Raw genomic sequence first — 17,094 nt, 5'->3', positions numbered from 1 at the left:
ATCCCCAGCCTCCCCATCCGCCTGCCTTTTGACTCCTTGACCTGTCCTCCAGCTCATTTGCTGTCCCCTCTCCCCGCCAAGCTTTGTCGCGCAAAGATCCACGACCGTCCCCCACCCCATTTCGCCCTCTGCAGCTGCCCGGCGACCCCACCTCGCCCCTGGAGGGCCCGCGCGCCTACCCCGCTCACCTGTTGTGCAGACCGGAGCAAGCTCGGCTTCGCCTTCTCCGGGTCGGGGTCCTGGTCCCGCGGCAGCAGCCCCTTCTTGGGGTGCATGTGCCGACACAAGCAGGTGACCCCGCACAGCGCGAGGATGCTGGTGGCCGTGCCCAGCGTGGCGCCCAGCGCGATCACAGGCACCGACAGCACCATGGTGCCCACTCCCCGAGCTGGGCTGGGTCCCGCCGCCTCGCACCTTCCCCGGGCCGGGCCCGCCTCCAGGCAGCTCCCGGGATCCGGGCGAGCCAGCAGCTCTCCCGCCGCCAGAGGGGCGGGGACGGAGGGAGGGAGGACGGCCGCGAGGACGTCAGAGGAGGCTGGACCCGGAGCCACGTCAACCGGCACCCCCCTTCTCGCCAACACGTGACCGGACCCCCACCCCAACAGGAGCCGGAGCCTTCCAGGTGGAAGGAGCCTTGGGGTTGTTTCAGGCCATTCTTAATGCTTTGTGTACAACAGGGGACAATTGGGCCCAAGATGTGTTGGAGCCTGTGGAGGTCACACTGTGTTAATGGACAAACCTGGGCCCCAACCATATCTGCCACTCTAGGAGTCACTTTCCCAGACTATTAGCTCCTTGCTCACCCTTCTACCCGAGCGGCTGGCCAAGCTGTCTGTAAAATTGGGTCCTCCGAGAGTTTTTTCAAACACAAAGCTGGATATTTCCCAGCTCCCCAATCTGGGAGATGGTTCTTACAGGAAAAAGGAACAGGCCACAGGTAGAGGGAACCGATGGGATGTCTGGGTTGCGGCTGTACCTGTGACCTGCTGAAGATGGATAATACAGCTGCATCCCCTTAGGGCTGCCCAAGAGTTCACCTTTATTACCTAATTTAATCAGCAGGTATTCTCATCTTTATATACAGATGAGGAAGCTGAGGCTCAGAAGAGAGGTGCACAGGTAGAAAAATCATCACCCTGAACCCAGGTTTATGCTTGCAGATTCCAAGTCCACACTCAAAAGGACTTGTCTTAGGAGGATAAAGAAGATAAAATGCAGCAGCTCAGAGTACACACTTGATTCAGAGAGGGTGAGCATAAAAGTATGCTTAGAACAAGGGGAAATTAGAATTCCAGTCTTGAGGACTGTCTTAGCTCAAGAAAACAGTGATTTTTAGTGCTTTTCATTATATGGAGTGTTGAATTTAATTCAGCAGATATTTGCTATGGGTTGGCTGTGCTCTAGGCGTGCTGGGCATGTGTGAAAAGGGTTGTAGGTGATTTCATCCACAATAGAGCTTTCACATTTCTATGAGCCAATGTCTCCTAAATCTATAGCCTCTCCAGCCAGACCTTTTCTTCTGAGCTGTAGCTGTGACCACCACCTGGGAACCCACCCATCCTCCAGTTTTCAGCTATCTACACTTGTGTAAAAACCCACCCATGACTTACTGGCTTAGACCAGTTATTTTGTTACTTGTCATGATTTCGTGGGTTGGCTGGGCTCAGTTGGGTGGTTTTCCTGCTCAACATGTTGTCTTCTGGGACTGCAGTCATCTAGGGGTTCAGTTGGACTGGAACATCAGCTTTCCAGACACCATTGCAGATAGTGCAATGGTGAACTCCTGTGGTGAGCAGTAGGTGCTGGCTGCCACTGGGATCACAATGGGGCTGTCAACTGGTGCATTTTGGTTCTCCTCTATGTCACTTCTCCACAGTGCTGGAGCTGCTCACAGCATGCTAGCTGGGTTCTAAGAGGGATGAAGCAGAAGCTGCCAGTTGTCTTAAGGCCTGGGTTCAGAAGTTCTAGAACACTCACTATTTGATCAAAACAACAGTCTCCCTCTAGTTCTTGCCTTCAGTGACATCAAAAGGGAGATGTCCAAAATACAAAGCTGATCACGTCACTCACACGAGTAACAGTTCTCAAAGGTTCTCCAAGAATAAACCCAAGAGACTCAACCTTTATCCAAATCCCTTTGTGATGTGGTCCCTGCTAAGCCCTCCAGACTCCTCTCTACACACTTCCCAATGTGTCCCTGAGCCTCAGCCACCCCACAGACTTGGGATTCCTTCAACAAGCTAACATCTTTAGAGTCTCCATGTCATCACCCATGGGTGCATATAGCAGGCACTCAGTAACTGTGGAATAATCCATATGATCATCTTATGCAGAATTTCCAGTGATTTGAAGGAATCCCGTTTGTGATATGAGCTCCATTTTAGTAAATTGACTTTTCCACAAGTATTTATTGTGTGCCTGCTGTATGCCAGGCACATTTTCCTACTGATCCCTATTTGCTGCAAACTGTAGAGCTGAAGCACTGCAGTCCCTGGTGACAGCCTTAGCAATCTCTCACATAAGAGCTGCCCTGGGAGGTTTTCTTGGCTCCAGGGCCTGGCAATGCAAAATGTTTTGTGGAAATAGAGGTTGAATTAATGCTGTCAGCTCCAGGTCTCCCAAGCTCAAACGGCTGCCACTACTCATAACAGGATCTGGGGTGGGGTTAAAGGGGAAGAATGAAGAATACTTCATATCAGAAAATGTCTGATGGGGATCAGACACCTGTCACGTGATGCATTGTTACTATGGTTACTGGGATGACTGCAGCTGCAGTGGCCTTCATTTATAACAGGAAGAGGGTCCCCAGCCCAAGAAGAAGAGCTTGCCTTGTGCCTCTTTCACACACAATGAACCTATGGCAGAGCTAGGTATAGACCCCAGGGGATTTGAAGCCCAGTTGAGTCATCAGGACTCTGGGCTACCTTTGCTACCCAACCAGTCACCCTCATACATCTCATCAAAGATATGACGTTTGCTTCTTGGTTAATGATATGCAGACAGTGGCTTTTAATGACAACCCACTAAAAAAGGCCTCACTAGGTTCCTTTGAAAAATGAGAGTATGCATATTGGGAAATGCAGTTAACAGAGTCAGCTGAGTGGATCAGTTAAGACAGTCTGAGGCTGAGACTCGCAAATAATTGGAAGTGCTGAGGCCACATTTCTAAGAGCAGACAGAGCAAGATGCTTAGGAGGTATCTACGAGGCTGAGGGATAGATCTCTGAAGGCTCCCAGCCTCTGGATGAAATGTCCCCATTGTTATTTTGATCAATATTGTACATGTTAGATGTTTAAATATTCTGAGTAATTACTCTGAATTTCTAAGGTACTAAAATGCTTTTATCTGGAGAAAAGGATTTCAAACATAGGAGGTTCTCTTATTTAGCAAACATCTGTGGTGTCTACATATGGTGCTATGCAGGAGGGAGGAAAATATACCAGCGGAATAACTGAATTTTTAACATTGCAAGGCTTTCAGATATAACCTGTGGAATCCTTTTATTTTACCAATAAGGAAACTGAGATTCAGAGACATTGTGACTTGCCCAAAGGGTAGGAGTTAATGACAACCGGGATGGTGTTTTAGGTCAGGGTAAACTAGATTCTGCTGCAGTAACAAATAACTCAAAATCTCAGTGATTAACTCAATAAAAGTATACATCTCCCTCTTTTCTTGATTGAATGAGGGTCAGATTACTCAATTGGGCAGCTCTTCTCCAACTGGTGACTCGGGAATCCGGGCTGCTTCTGTCTTGTGACTCCTTCACTTCCAGCCATGCAGGGAAGAGAAGAGCCTTGAGGACTACTTGTGGCATTCTAGAGGACATGCCTGGAAATGGACGACACAGAGCACCCCATTCCACCAGCCAGAATTTGGTAACAGGACAAATGTAACACCAAGAGAGGCTGGGAAATGCAGAGGAGAATGTGGAGATGTGTGATCAAAAGTACTCCTGCCACAGAAGCCAGAGCCTTGTCTAGTACTTATTTCTCTAATTTATTCACTCATTCAGCAGATGTTGTGAGTTTCTATGACCAGGTACTGTGTCGGGTGATACAGCAGAGAGTGAGTAAAACCAGGCCTGATCTCTCTTGCCATGGAGAGTTTACATTCCCATGGGGAAGATGGATGTTCATCATTCATCACACTTGTCAAATTACAAATGTGAAACAGGCTAAGAAGAAAAGGTGAAGGGTAGAGACTTGACTTGTTCAGAAATATCACAGAAGGCTTCCTGGAAGAAGTAAGAATTGAACTGAGGTGTCAAAGAATAGAGTTAACTCAGCAAAGAAGGAGGAGAGAGCATGTCAGGCAGAACAACAGCATGTTCAGCAGTCCTGTGATGGAACAGCACAGTGGGTACGGAGCAGCGGTGGACTGACCAATCAGCTCTCCAGAAAAAAAAAAAAAAAAAAAAAAAAAGGATTTTAGCATCTGTTGATTTTTCTGGTGTAAAGTAACCCCACTGTGGTCGATTTCCAGCTACCAACAAATTCCTGAATATTTCCCATTGGCTCTTGTGAGCTTGGAGGAGCCAGTTTCAGCACACAACTAGGAGAGTGTGACTGAGCCTGAAGGAAGAAATAGGGGCCAGACAACAGGGCTCGGAGGCCACAGTGGAAAGCCATTTCTTGTTTTTAGGCAGAGGAGCATGACATAATCAGATTTGTGTTTTTAAAAGATTCCTAGCCAGGTGTAGTGGCTCACGTCTATAATCCCAGCACTTTGGGAGGCTGAGGCGAGCAGATTGCTTGAGTCCAGGAGTTCAGTACCACCCTGGGTAACATGGGGAAACCCTGTCTCTAAAAAGAAAGAAAGAAAGAAAGAAAGAAAGAAAGAAAGAAAGAAAGAAAGAAAGAAAGAAAGAAAGAAAGAAAGAAAGAAGAAAGAAAGAAAGAAAGAAAGAAAGAAAGAAAGAAAGAAAGAAAGAAAGAAAGAAAGAAAGAGAGAGAGAGAAAGAAAGAAAATAAGAAAATTCCTCTGGTTAAAGTATTGGAGGGATTGGGGAGGAACAAAGTGACAAAGTGGGTGCTGGTGGACTAAAGAGGAAGGCATAGTAGGCACCCAGGGAGAGAGATCGTGCTTCCCTTCAGAAATGAAAAGTTCATGGCAGGCTGAAATTGTTGACAGCACAAGGAGAGGGCAGGTACATGTGGGCAAGTCACTTTTCCTCTCTGGCCCCCAGTTTTCAGCTCTGTGCTGCTAGCTCTCTCATTTGGTGACTTTGCAGGTTCTCCAAGCTGGACCATGACTGACTGGGTATTCCCCAAGCCCAAGTCCCTTGCCAAAGGTGAGATGTGCAGGAGGAAGTTGCCTGGGATAAGGGTGGAAATTCTGAGCCCCACAGCAGGGTCTTGCAGAGCCCAGGAGAACTGAGACACTAACAGCGAGAACAGTAAGTAGCACAGCTCAGTCCAGACCCAGGTGCGAGGCCCACTCCCAGGACTCCTGTTGCTGACTCTGAGCAATTCTGGGCTGTATCTTAAGGCACAAAGGAGAAAGGGGAGAAAGGGATGGGGGGGTCTGATCCAGAAATCCAAGTCTTTGAATAGTAGGAAACTCTTCTGGTGTTGGAGCAAATTACAGTGTTACCGTATTAACCACTAGGTAATCAGCTGCCCTGGCATGGCCTTTTCAAAATGCAGGATTCTTTCAAATCCTAATTCCATCTCAACACAAGATAAAGCCACACATTCTAGTGCTCATGGGCATGGCTCCTTGATTCCCTTCCATTTATTCTGAAGCTAATCTAAAGGCTCCAGTTGGTTCTAGGGTTCTGGAGTGTACAACAATTACAAGACATCATCTGAAGGATTTTGCCTGCCATATCAGAAGCAAGGTTCGCATTTTTTTTTCAGAAACGAGGTGTTAACCTTGTGGGGCTTATAGAATATAGTAAAAGCAATTTTCTTTTCCAGAAAAATGTCTGAATGTTTTATATATATAATATATATAATATATATAATATAATATATATAATATATATACTCACACATATATATATATATACATATATAAATTTGGTTTGGTATGTAACTCTAAATTGTTCAAGGATCATATAATGCCTTGAACCACAGATTAGGAGTCTCTAATGTGGTTGAAAGAAGAGTGGACTTGAAATAAGAAGAAATGGGTTCAAATCCTTTGTCTTTGTGTGCACTAAGCTGTGTGATTCATTGGCAAGTAACCTTGATATTTTGAAGCCTTAGTTTTCTTATTGGTAAAATAGGGGCAATCATCTCTTCTTTACAGGGATGTTGTGAGGATGGCCTAAGCATAGTGCTGTACAAATAACACAGGATTCTTGATTAATGTTAATTTTAAAATTCAAATGATCTCATTTGTTCCTGACCCTCTAATTTCTTAATAAAGCAGCTTGGCTTAGTGAAAATAGTGGATATTGAAGTCCCACAGGTATGTGTTATTCTAGCTCTATTGCTTATTAGATGGGAGTCCCAGGATGGACAAATTAGCTTAAACTGATTAAACTTTCATTTCTTTATTTGCAGAAAGTGGGTGATAAATGATTTGGAAATGTGGTTGCAATTATTCCCTTTCCTGTGTCCATACCCTTTTGCAATGTGACTTTGCAAAGAGGTTGAGTCTATTGATCCACTTCTTAATCTGGGCTGGCCTTGTGATTTGTTTTGGCTAATTGACTGTGGTGGAGGTTACATTGTGCCAAATTCTAAGCCTAGGTCTTGAGAGATCCTGGAAGATTCCATTCTCCATCATAGAATCCTGCCCAGCCACCATGTGAAGAAGCCCAATCTATCTTGTAGGAGAATGAGAGATTAAGTGAGCTTGTTATTCCCATGACCCCAACTTAAGCCAATTACCAGAATCAGAGCTCACGACTGAATCCAGATAAAACCAGAAAAGCCACCCCACTGAGCCCAGCCAAAGAGCTAACCCACAGAATAATGAGCTAAATTAAAATTATAAGTCATTTTAAGCCACTAAATTTGTGTCAAGAGTTGATACAAATGGGGAGATGATAGTCTCCTCGACAGGATTGCCGTGAAAATATGTAATGCTAATTTTTGTACGCATAGGGCCTGGCACATGGAAGCTGCACAACAAATGGCTTGGATTATAATTCCTGGTTCCCAAAGGCAGTGTTACCAAGCACTTCCAGCAACGCCTGATAGATACACCAGCTCATTGACAATTGTACAGGAATCAATCTTATAGACTCCAACACTTGAGAAGGGTACAATATTAGTTCTCTAAACCAACCTCCACTCAACCAACTTTCTAGATTGACCCAAGCTATTCTCTACTCCTTCTGGAGAATGCTGCCTGATGCCCACAGCCTGTTATCTCATTGCTCTTTTTCCCCCTCCAATGGAGTCGTCTACTCACTCACAGTTAGTTGTGTTTGTCTCAGAATCTTTTTATGCCCGTTGATCTCATTATTCATTTAAAACTTCAATTAACTGATAAGTAAACTAATTACATAGAAGTATAAAGGAAAGTTAGTTCTGTGAGAACTAAGGTGAGTGCTTTGCAAAGACCCATTAGGGTAAGTTGCTTTTAGAACTGCTGTTAAAATATATATGAGCAAGTTATCTGTAAAAGGTTGGGACAACTCACAAAATTCTCGAAGGACTCTGCCATCAGATCGCCGGGAAAGTGTCTCCAAGTTCTTCCTCCACTGCAGAGAATGCAGGACTGGAAATTATAAACGAGGCATGGTGGGTATGCACAGGAGGTAACAGTGCTAACATTTATTAAGTGCTTCCTACACATCAGGCTTGGCTCTGACCATTTTGTTTGTACTAATGTATTTAGAAATTTAAAACGTTTTGACACAGAGTTTAATCATCAAAATTTGGGAAAATTAATGCAAACTATGATTTAGATTAAAATACGATGTTTAAAGTGTGTGTCATTTTGAACTTATAGAAGTATAACCTACAGATGAAAAGTGCATAGGTCATAAGCACAGCATGGTGGATTTTCACAATGTGAACTCATCTGTTTATCCAGCGCCTAGATCAAAAAATAGAATAATACTCACATTCCTCCAAACTCTCCATGTTTTGTTTCTAGGATTCCCCCATTTTAAACGGCATTTTTAGATGAACTGAACAAGAATACTCTATGGCGGGGAAAAGGAACCACCAGCACGGCCCCACGAATTGGAAGATGCTGCCACCTGGAGGATGTTGGGGGGAAGTGAACCCTCCCCTAGGTCTTGACTCCCAGTCCTTTTTTTTTTTTTTTTTTTGAGATGGAGTCTGGCTGTATTACCTAGGCTGGAGTAAGTGTGGTGGCACAATCTCGGCTCACAGCAACCTCCACCTCCTGGGTTCAAGCAAACCTCCTGCCTCAGCCTCCCAAGTAGCTAGGATTACAAGTGCCTGCCACCACCCTCAGCTACTTTTGTATTTTTAGTAGAGACAGGGTTTCACCATATTGGCCAGGTTGACCTTGAAGTCCTGACCTCAGGTGATCCACTCACCTTGGCTTCCCAAACTGCTGGGATTACAGGCATGAGCTACCATGACTGGCCAACTCCCAGACCTTTACCTCTCCCTATGTGTCCTTTGCCTTTTATGTAAAATTACCAGCTCTCCACCCACTGTCCCATCACTCCCTGTTCCCCATTGCCTTACTTTTTCAAACCCTTAGCACTTGTCATTATTTAATATTCCTTCCAATTCTCCTTACCTGTCTAATTTATCTTGCCGATGGTCTGAGTTCCTCTTCTGGAATAGAGGCCCTAGGAAGGCAGGTGTAGGGTCTGAGTTGTCCAGCAGTGTATCTCCAGCCCTGGCACATCACAGCACTTCAATATGTATGTCAAGTGGACAGACAGGAACCCTGTCCCTGACCCGCAGCCCTGCCCTGTGGGCCTTAACACAAGCCCTGAGGCTTCACTGCATCTTCACGCACAGCCCCTTTGCAAGCTCACACCACTGCTCCCCTTCTCCCCATACCTTGTGGGGAGAGCCAAAGGGAAAGTCCAGAAATGCCTGGCACCGTGTAAACTGCTCCAGGGCTGAAATAGGAGGAGCCATGGCCAGAGCTCCTGACCACTCCAGCTTGTGTAATAGCCTGCGCTAGTGGCAGGCAAGCTGGAAAGTCTCCCTGTGTCATGGTTAAGCCAGAGCAGTCTACTCTCCAGTGAATTCGAGTTCCACAAAGGAACCATCTGGGTGGCCTCTGACAATGCACTTTATCTTGGTGAGGCTCAGTTTTGCTATCTATTAAATGGAGAGAATGAAGTGATACAATGGGCATGATGTGCTTCACCTAGTGCCTGGCAGGTGGTTAGCACTTGACTATTGGAAATGATTACCACTATTTTGAAGGGTTAGGACTGAAAGGAAACCTCAAGGTCCTATGGTCCAGGAGAAGCACTTTTCATTATTTGAAAATTCCGCCATAGTTTTATGTGGGAATTCAGAATAAAAGACAAGGTGCTGTGGTGGAAAGAAGGTGGGGTAAAGAATCCTCTGGGATCACTGCATCCCTGAGTCCTCCTCCCCACTGTACACACCGTCCACCTCTAGAGACAGTCAGAGCCACCCCCAAGCACTCTGAGACCACCGACAGTGATCTCCAGCCTTGTTTTACAGATGGGAACACCAAGGCCAAGAGAGGAGATTGCTGGGCTGGCTCCCAGGCCTCCTGTCTCTCTGTCTAGGCTTCATTTCAGGCTCTCTGCTACTTCCCAAGCCATTCACGGTTTTATTTCTTAGCTGGTTAGTGAAGGGCCCAAGGGGAAAGTGAGGTCCTTTTACCTTACTCAGATCAGGGTGGGCTTCCAGATGGAGCAGGAGGAATTTGAGAGACTTCTGACAAAGACTTAATAGCATGTTGGAGAAGGAATCTCACAGCAAAAATCAAATTGGTGAATTTGCCGAACTTTTAGGCAAAGCCAGGGCCAATGTCGTGTCATGGAGCAGACACCAGAAGGAGTTGGGGAATTATTGTGAAAATAGAATCAAATAATCAGTGAAAAGTACTTTGAAGATTGCTTCAGTGCTAGATAAATGACAAGATGTTTATTGTAATCCATATAATCATTACACTTTATGTTAATCAACAGGCCTGGAAGTAATTCTAATTAAGAGGAGATTCAACACCTTGAATAAAAATTACCTGGTGTAGTCTGCAAAATGCTGATTTCTGGGCCCCACCTCAAGAGATGCTGATTCAGGGATCACCCATGGGCCTAGTGTTGAAAATTAATAAAATCTGAACCTTCATCCTTTGCTCCAGTTCTGTCATAAAACTGAGTTATTTATTTATTGCTTATAACACTAACTACATTTCAAGTCTTGGCCTCAAACTTTCAAGTGTTCATAATTAACAGAAGCATCTCAGGAATGAACAAAGGCAACATTCCCTCTCTTTGACAGCTATAGTGAGAGTAAGGTCTTTTCATTTTTTATTTTTGGAAACAATCTGATTAGATGCAGTATAAAACTGAGATCATTTGTGAGAACATCCATCTCAGTTTCTGTGCAAGATAGAGACATGTGGGATGTGGCTGATTGTCTTCAGGGATGACCATGAATTCCTTCACTCCCTTTACACGGAGCGGTGGATTCTAATTTCCCTCACCTTCAGTGTCAACTGGCCTTGGTGATTTGCTTGGCCAACAGAGTGTGGTAGAAGTGACATTCTGAAACTTTCTAAACTAGTTCATAGGAAGCCTCTCAGCTTCTGCCTGCCTGACTCCACTGGCACCCTCACTCCGGGTGTCCATTCTCAGAATTCAGCTTCTTTTTCTAAATTTTATTTTATTTTTTGTGGGTAAATATTAGGTGTATATATGTGTGGGGTAAATAAGATGTTTTGATATAATACAAGCATGCAATATGAAATAAGAACATCATGGAGAATGGGGTATTCATCCCATCAAGCTTTATTCTTTGAGTTACAAACAATCCAATTATGTTCCATAAGTTATTATGTACTATTAAGTTGTTATTCACTATACTCACCCTATTGTGCTATCAAATAGTAGGTCTTATTCATTCTTTCTACTTTCTATGTACCCATTAACCATCCCCATCTCCTCCTCAATCCCCCACTACCCTTCCCAGCCTCTGGTAACCATCCTTCTACTCTATCTCCATCAGTTCAATTGTTTACAAATAAGTGAAAACATGCCATGATTGTCTTTCTGTGCCTGGCTTATTTCCCTCAACCATAATGATCTCCAGTTCCATTCATGTTGTTGTCAATGACAGGATCTCATCTTTTTTATGGCTGTATAGTACTGCATTGTGTATATGTACCACATTTTCTTTATCCATTCACCTGTTGGTGGATCCTTAGGTTGCTTCCAAATCTTAGTGTTGTGAACAGTGCTGCAACGAACATAGGAGTGCAGATACTTCTTCCATATACTCATTTCCTTTCTTTTGGNTAGGTCTTATTCATTCTTTCTACTTTCTATGTACCCATTAACCATCCCCATCTCCTCCTCAATCCCCCACTACCCTTCCCAGCCTCTGGTAACCATCCTTCTACTCTATCTCCATCAGTTCAATTGTTTACAAATAAGTGAAAACATGCCATGATTGTCTTTCTGTGCCTGGCTTATTTCCCTCAACCATAATGATCTCCAGTTCCATTCATGTTGTTGTCAATGACAGGATCTCATCTTTTTTATGGCTGTATAGTACTGCATTGTGTATATGTACCACATTTTCTTTATCCATTCACCTGTTGGTGGATCCTTAGGTTGCTTCCAAATCTTAGTGTTGTGAACAGTGCTGCAACGAACATAGGAGTGCAGATACTTCTTCCATATACTCATTTCCTTTCTTTTGGATATATACCCAGCAGTGGGATTGCTGGATCACATGGTAGCTCAATTTTTAGTTTTTTTGAGAAACCTCTAAACTGTTCTCCATAGTGGTTGTATTAATTTACATCCCCATCAACAGTGTAGAAGGTTCCCTTTCTCCACATCCTCACCAGCATTTGTTATTGCCTGTCTTTTGGATATAAGCCATTGGAACTGGGGTGAGATGATATCCCATTGTAGTTTTGATTTGCATTTCTCTGATGATTAGTGATGTTGAGTGCCTTTTCATATGCCTGTATGCCATTTGTATGCCTTCTTTTGAAAATGTCTAAAATGTCTATTCAAATTTTTGCCCACTATTTGATCAGATTATTAGGCTTTTTTTTTTTTTCCTACAGAGTTGTTTGAGCTCCTTATATATTCTGGTTGTTAACCCATTGTCAGGTGTGTAGTTTGCAAATATCTTCTCCCATTCTGTGGGTTGTCTCTTCATTTTGTTGATTGCAGGAACTCAGCTTCTATGTTCTGAGAAGGCCAAGCACATAGTTAGGTCATGTATAGAAGCTTCAGATGACAGCCTTAGCCGAACTTCTAGCCAACAGCCCCCACTAACTGCCTTAAGAATGAGCCATCTGGTACATACAGCCCACTCTAGCCTTCAGATGACACCAACTCCTGACACTATTTGAATACAACTGTCTGAAAAACTCCAAATGAAAACTGCCTGAATGAGCCCAGTTAGTCCTCAAAATCATGAGGTAATTATACATTATTGTTGTAAACCACTAAGTTTTGAGACAATCAACACATCAATCAATTACCAAAATGTGTCAATATTTATGTCCTTTTTGCCAGTTTAGTCTGTCTTCTGTTGATATAAATCTATCTGCAGGAAAATAATCCAAATGAAAGGGTCTTGTAAAATTCCTAAGACTTTAGAGATTATTGCCATGTCCTGTGAAAAATATCCCTCAAAGAAAAACCTGCAATTCTGACCAGCCATTTCCCTGGCAATAATGCTATGAAGGACATCTTGGTATTCTTAAAAAGTATAAATATTGGATGGGCGTGGTGGCTCACATCTGTAACCCCAGTACTTTGGGAGGCTGAGGTGGGTGGATCACCTGAGGTCAGGAGTTCAAGACCAGTCTAGCCAATGTGGTGAAACTGAGTCTTTACTAAAAATGCAAAAATTAGTCGAGCATGGTGGCAGGCACCTGTACTCCCAGCTACTCAGGAAACTGAGGCAGGAGAATCACTTGAACCTGGGAGGCAGGAGGTTGCAGTGAGCTGAGATCGTGCCATTGCACTCCAGCCCAGACTACAAGAGCAAAACTCCGTCTCATTTTATATATATAGAGAGAGAGAGAGTAAGATGTTCTGTCAGATCAGGACAGGACTATTGCACTCTCTTCTTTCACATACATGATCAGGGAGAAAAGTCTTTGGCTCTGTTAGACTTCTTATTTTATTAAATAAATGAAAATATTTTTTGTTTGTTTGCTTGTTTGTTTTGTCTTTAAATTAAGATGGGAGATGGATGTTTTTCAGCAAACTCCCCACGTGCTGCTGGTGTGGATGGGCCGTGGAGCACTGTTTGAGAAGCATCAATACTTTGGCTGTGCCTCAGGAGGAGAGTAGGGCCTTGAGTTCTCTTTTTATTTCCCCCCAAACCAACTTTCTAGCAACACATACCTGCCCTGCAAAAACTTCCCCCACTGAACTCTGTGGCTATGTGGTGTGCAGGTGAGTCTGAACCAGCCCTGGCTCTGCAAACAAACCTCCCAGGGGACCTCAGCAAAGTTACTTCCCCTCTAGGGACCCCTAATTGCCTTAATTAACCCCACAGGGCTTTTGTAAGGATTGAGTTAACACAGGCAAAGTGCTTAGAACAGCAGCCATTGCAAGTGAAAGGGCCTATGAATACTCGTTGTTATTGTTGCTGTTAATCAGAGTTTTTCCGCCTTTCCCACCATATCCAGTAAGGGCCTGAGGGCAATAAGTGATAGTGGTGAACATGCACTTTCTTGCAGGTCTCTATAGTTTTAGCATTTTAACAAAATGAGTCTGATTTTATATTCTACTCCACCATAGATTTTTTTTTTTCTTCTTTTTTTGGGATGGAGTTTCCCTCTGTTGCCAGGCTGGAGTGCAGTGGCTCGATCTCGGCTCACTGCAACCTCCACCTCCCGGGTTCAAGCAAACCTCCTGCTTCAGCCTCCTGAATAGCTGGGATTACAGGTACCCGCCACCACCCCCAGCTAATTTTGTATTTTTAGTAGAGACAGGTTTTCACCATATTGGCCAGGTTGCCCTTGAACTCCTGACCTCAGGTGATCCACCCACCTTGGCCTCCCAAACTGCTGGGATTACAGGCATGAGCCACCACGGCTGGCCGACTCCCAGACCTCCCTATGAGGCCTTCTTTGCCCTTTATGTAAAATTACCAGCTCTCCACCCACTGTCCCATCACTCCCTATTCCCCATCACCTTACTTTTTCAAACCCTTAGCACTTGTCATTATTTAATATTCCTTCTAATTCTAATTTTTGTGTTTTTAATAGAGACGGGGTTTCACCATGTTGTCCAGGATGGTCTTGATCACTTGACTTCGTGATCCACCCGCCTCAGCCTCCCAAAGTGCTGGGATTACAGGCGTGAGCCACCGTGCCCCGCCTCTACCTTAGATTTTATCAGCCCTGAAATAAAGTGTTTTAAATCACACAAGGAGGAAAAACAAAAATTGGTCCTAGGTTTCTTTCTAAGGTTCCTATTGCAGGCCCAGCACCCCTGTTTGAGATGCTCAGCTGTAAATTGCATATCTCTCTAGATAGCTCCCCGTGCTTCCAGATCAAGCATCTCATTTCAGCTTCTTGATTGGCAGTCTGGAGCCACAGGAGAGGCAAACACACCTACAGAGTTATAGCACACATTGTTGCTAATAGGGCTGAGTCTGGCTTCAGACTGCCTGGGTTCTAATGCCAGCCACTTCACTTAATAGCCGTGGCACATTGCTGGATTTCTTTTAAGTCTCAGTTTCCTCATCTGTACTATGGGAGGGGGGCAGAAGGGAATAGCTATGTTATAAGAAATAAGTTAGGTCATCTAACTTGCCTGGCAACCAAATAATATTAGCCCTAGTTAAGTGGGGTCCTGATGGCAAACACAGGAGCCCAGAGCTTGTCCAAGGCACTCCCTTTGGTGAGCTCCCTGTTAACTGCATGTTAAGGGGCGTGTGCATGCATGCGTGTGTCTCCCAGTTCAGAGGTTCTCACCTAAGGATAATGTTGCTTTCCAGGGGACATTTGGCAACATCTGGAAACAATTTTGATTGCCACAACTAAGAGAGGGAGAGTTATCACTGGCATCTAGTTGGCAAAGGACAGAGATGCTGCTAAACATTCTACAGTGCACAAGACAGCGTCTTCAAAGCAGCAAAGAATCATTCAGCCCCACATGTCAATAGTGCCAAGGTTAAGACAGTCTACCCTGGTTAGAAAAGAAGCTCCATGAGAGCAGTGTCCGCTTTTCTTCTGTTCATCGCTGTATCCCCAGACCACAGCAGAGTGCTTGGTCCTCAGGAAATACTTGCTGAATGAATGAGTGATTGACATGAATGAGTGATAATTAAGATTCTCCTAAGGTAGAGACATCTGTGGGGCTGGGTGAGCACAGGCTTTGGCTGCAGATCTGATTCCCTCCCGGAAGAATCACTGAACCTTGGAGAGAGGGTCCCAAGGCTGGGTGAGATCCAGGATGCAGGGCCTCTCTAGGGGCTGGATGGTGGATTGCAGGATCATGCCGTACACACCAGTCGTACCATTCCAGGAAAGCAATCAGAAAACTCGGCCAGCAGCCGTCAAGAGTGGATACTCCCCTCAATGTCTCTTGGAGGCAGAGACCATGGGAGCCCTCTGGACCACAATTTTGAGTCGTTTTGGTGGGGGCTGCAAAGCACTTAGAGTAAATTATTTGAGAGTCTGTTGACAACAAAATAATTGTTATTTCAGGGCCAATAATGCAATTCCCTTGCATCTCATTTTTTAAGATGATCATCCCCTGCCCTGGAAAATGCTATGTCCCAGTCCCAGCATTTCTGCAATTTTGAGAAAGGGAAGGTCCACATCAGCAAATTCCAGCAACTCCCTGACTCTGGCCCCACATCCATTGGCGTCCCTGGTTCTGAGGCCTTTGGACTTGGCCAGAACCACCCTACTCCCTTCCTGTTCTCCAGCTTGCAAGTGGCCTGTCGTGGGTCTTCTCAGTCTCCAGAATCATATGAGCCAATTCCCCTAATAAATCCCTTCCCATATACCTATAAAATTTAAGCAATGGATAATGTAATGATCCATTCTTTTATTTAACCCCTTTAGTGGGGCATAGCTTTCCTCATCTTTTTTTCCTGAGCAAAAGAATCACTAAATCCTCGTTTCCTTGGAAAGCAAAAACTAACAAAACCAAATGAACCTAACTTAGGCCTTGCCACTTCCGCCATTAGCGAGGGACTTAGGTCAGAGCACGTGATGGAGGAGAGCACGTGATGGAGGCACGTCTCTGGGAGGCAGGTGAAATGGATGACTTTCTTAGCTAATATTTGTTTAGTGCTTTGGGCCTATGGAGGGCAGTGGAGTCTCTAACTGAGCTTAATTGCTATTTATGTTTAGTAAGCCATAAAACCCCAATTTCCTGCCTGCACCCCCAGCCATAAAATAACCATTTGCAACAGCCTATAAACACCCTCTGGTCACCAGGCTCCATTCGTAGCACCTGTGGAGCTGGTTAATGAGCATGAAGCCAAGGTCTCCTGGACAGTTCTTGCCTCCCCTCCTTTCCACCTCACTAGCTCCTCTGACTTGCTCCCCAGCTGGGGCCTCCAAAGGCCTGGCTTTGCCACTGAGCAATGGCTGGAGCAGCAGCCCTGTACCCCAGGAAAAGCCAAGGGTCTGGGCTGGGAGCCAGTGGTCTCAAAGGCCTGATGTTCCTGGCCCTGAAAGTGGAGCATCAATCTTCTCCCCTGAGCACATGAAGCTCAAGGGGCCCATCTCATGGCAAGGGGAGAGCAGGAACCCCGACCCCAAAAAACATCTCCTCCCAATGGACTAAGCCATGCCGAGGCTGCAGCTGATGACTTCAGTCTAGGAGGGCCCATTGCCATTATGGTGAAAGGGCTCAGAAGCTGGGCCTCCACTTTCGGGCTCAACATAGAGGCTCAAGAACCCCATTACAAAATATCCTGGGGTTTAAATACCCTTTAGAGGTTTCCCATTGGCCACTTGGTGTACACCCTATGTAAATGAAGTAGTGGCCCACAATCAGT

General features: G+C 44.9%; 1 protein-coding gene across 2 annotated transcripts in view; it reads right to left on the bottom strand.

Moving 5' to 3' along the window:
- Window positions 1-7,675, bottom strand: part of SYT13 (synaptotagmin 13) — a 56,862-nt gene extending 49,187 nt beyond the window's left edge. Inside the window, exon 1 of one of the 2 annotated variants that reach the window (XM_017858191.1) lies at window positions 7,601-7,675. In XM_017858191.1, coding sequence (XP_017713680.1) covers window positions 7,601-7,624 — 24 coding nt within the window. In that variant the 5' untranslated portion in view covers window positions 7,625-7,675. Of the gene's footprint in view, window positions 1-188; window positions 492-7,600 lie in introns of those variants that run through there. The other variant, XM_017858190.1, reaches the window with a different exon arrangement.
- Window positions 7,676-17,094: the final 9,419 nt, after the last annotated feature.

The sequence above is a fragment of the Rhinopithecus bieti genome, unplaced genomic scaffold, assembly GCF_001698545.2.
Source record: "Rhinopithecus bieti isolate Rb0 unplaced genomic scaffold, ASM169854v2 scaffold_46101, whole genome shotgun sequence".
In the NCBI taxonomy this organism is placed as follows: domain Eukaryota; kingdom Metazoa; phylum Chordata; class Mammalia; order Primates; family Cercopithecidae; genus Rhinopithecus; species Rhinopithecus bieti.
The sequence above is the reverse complement of the archived record's forward strand: the minus strand, read 5'-3'. Positions and strand labels throughout refer to the sequence as shown.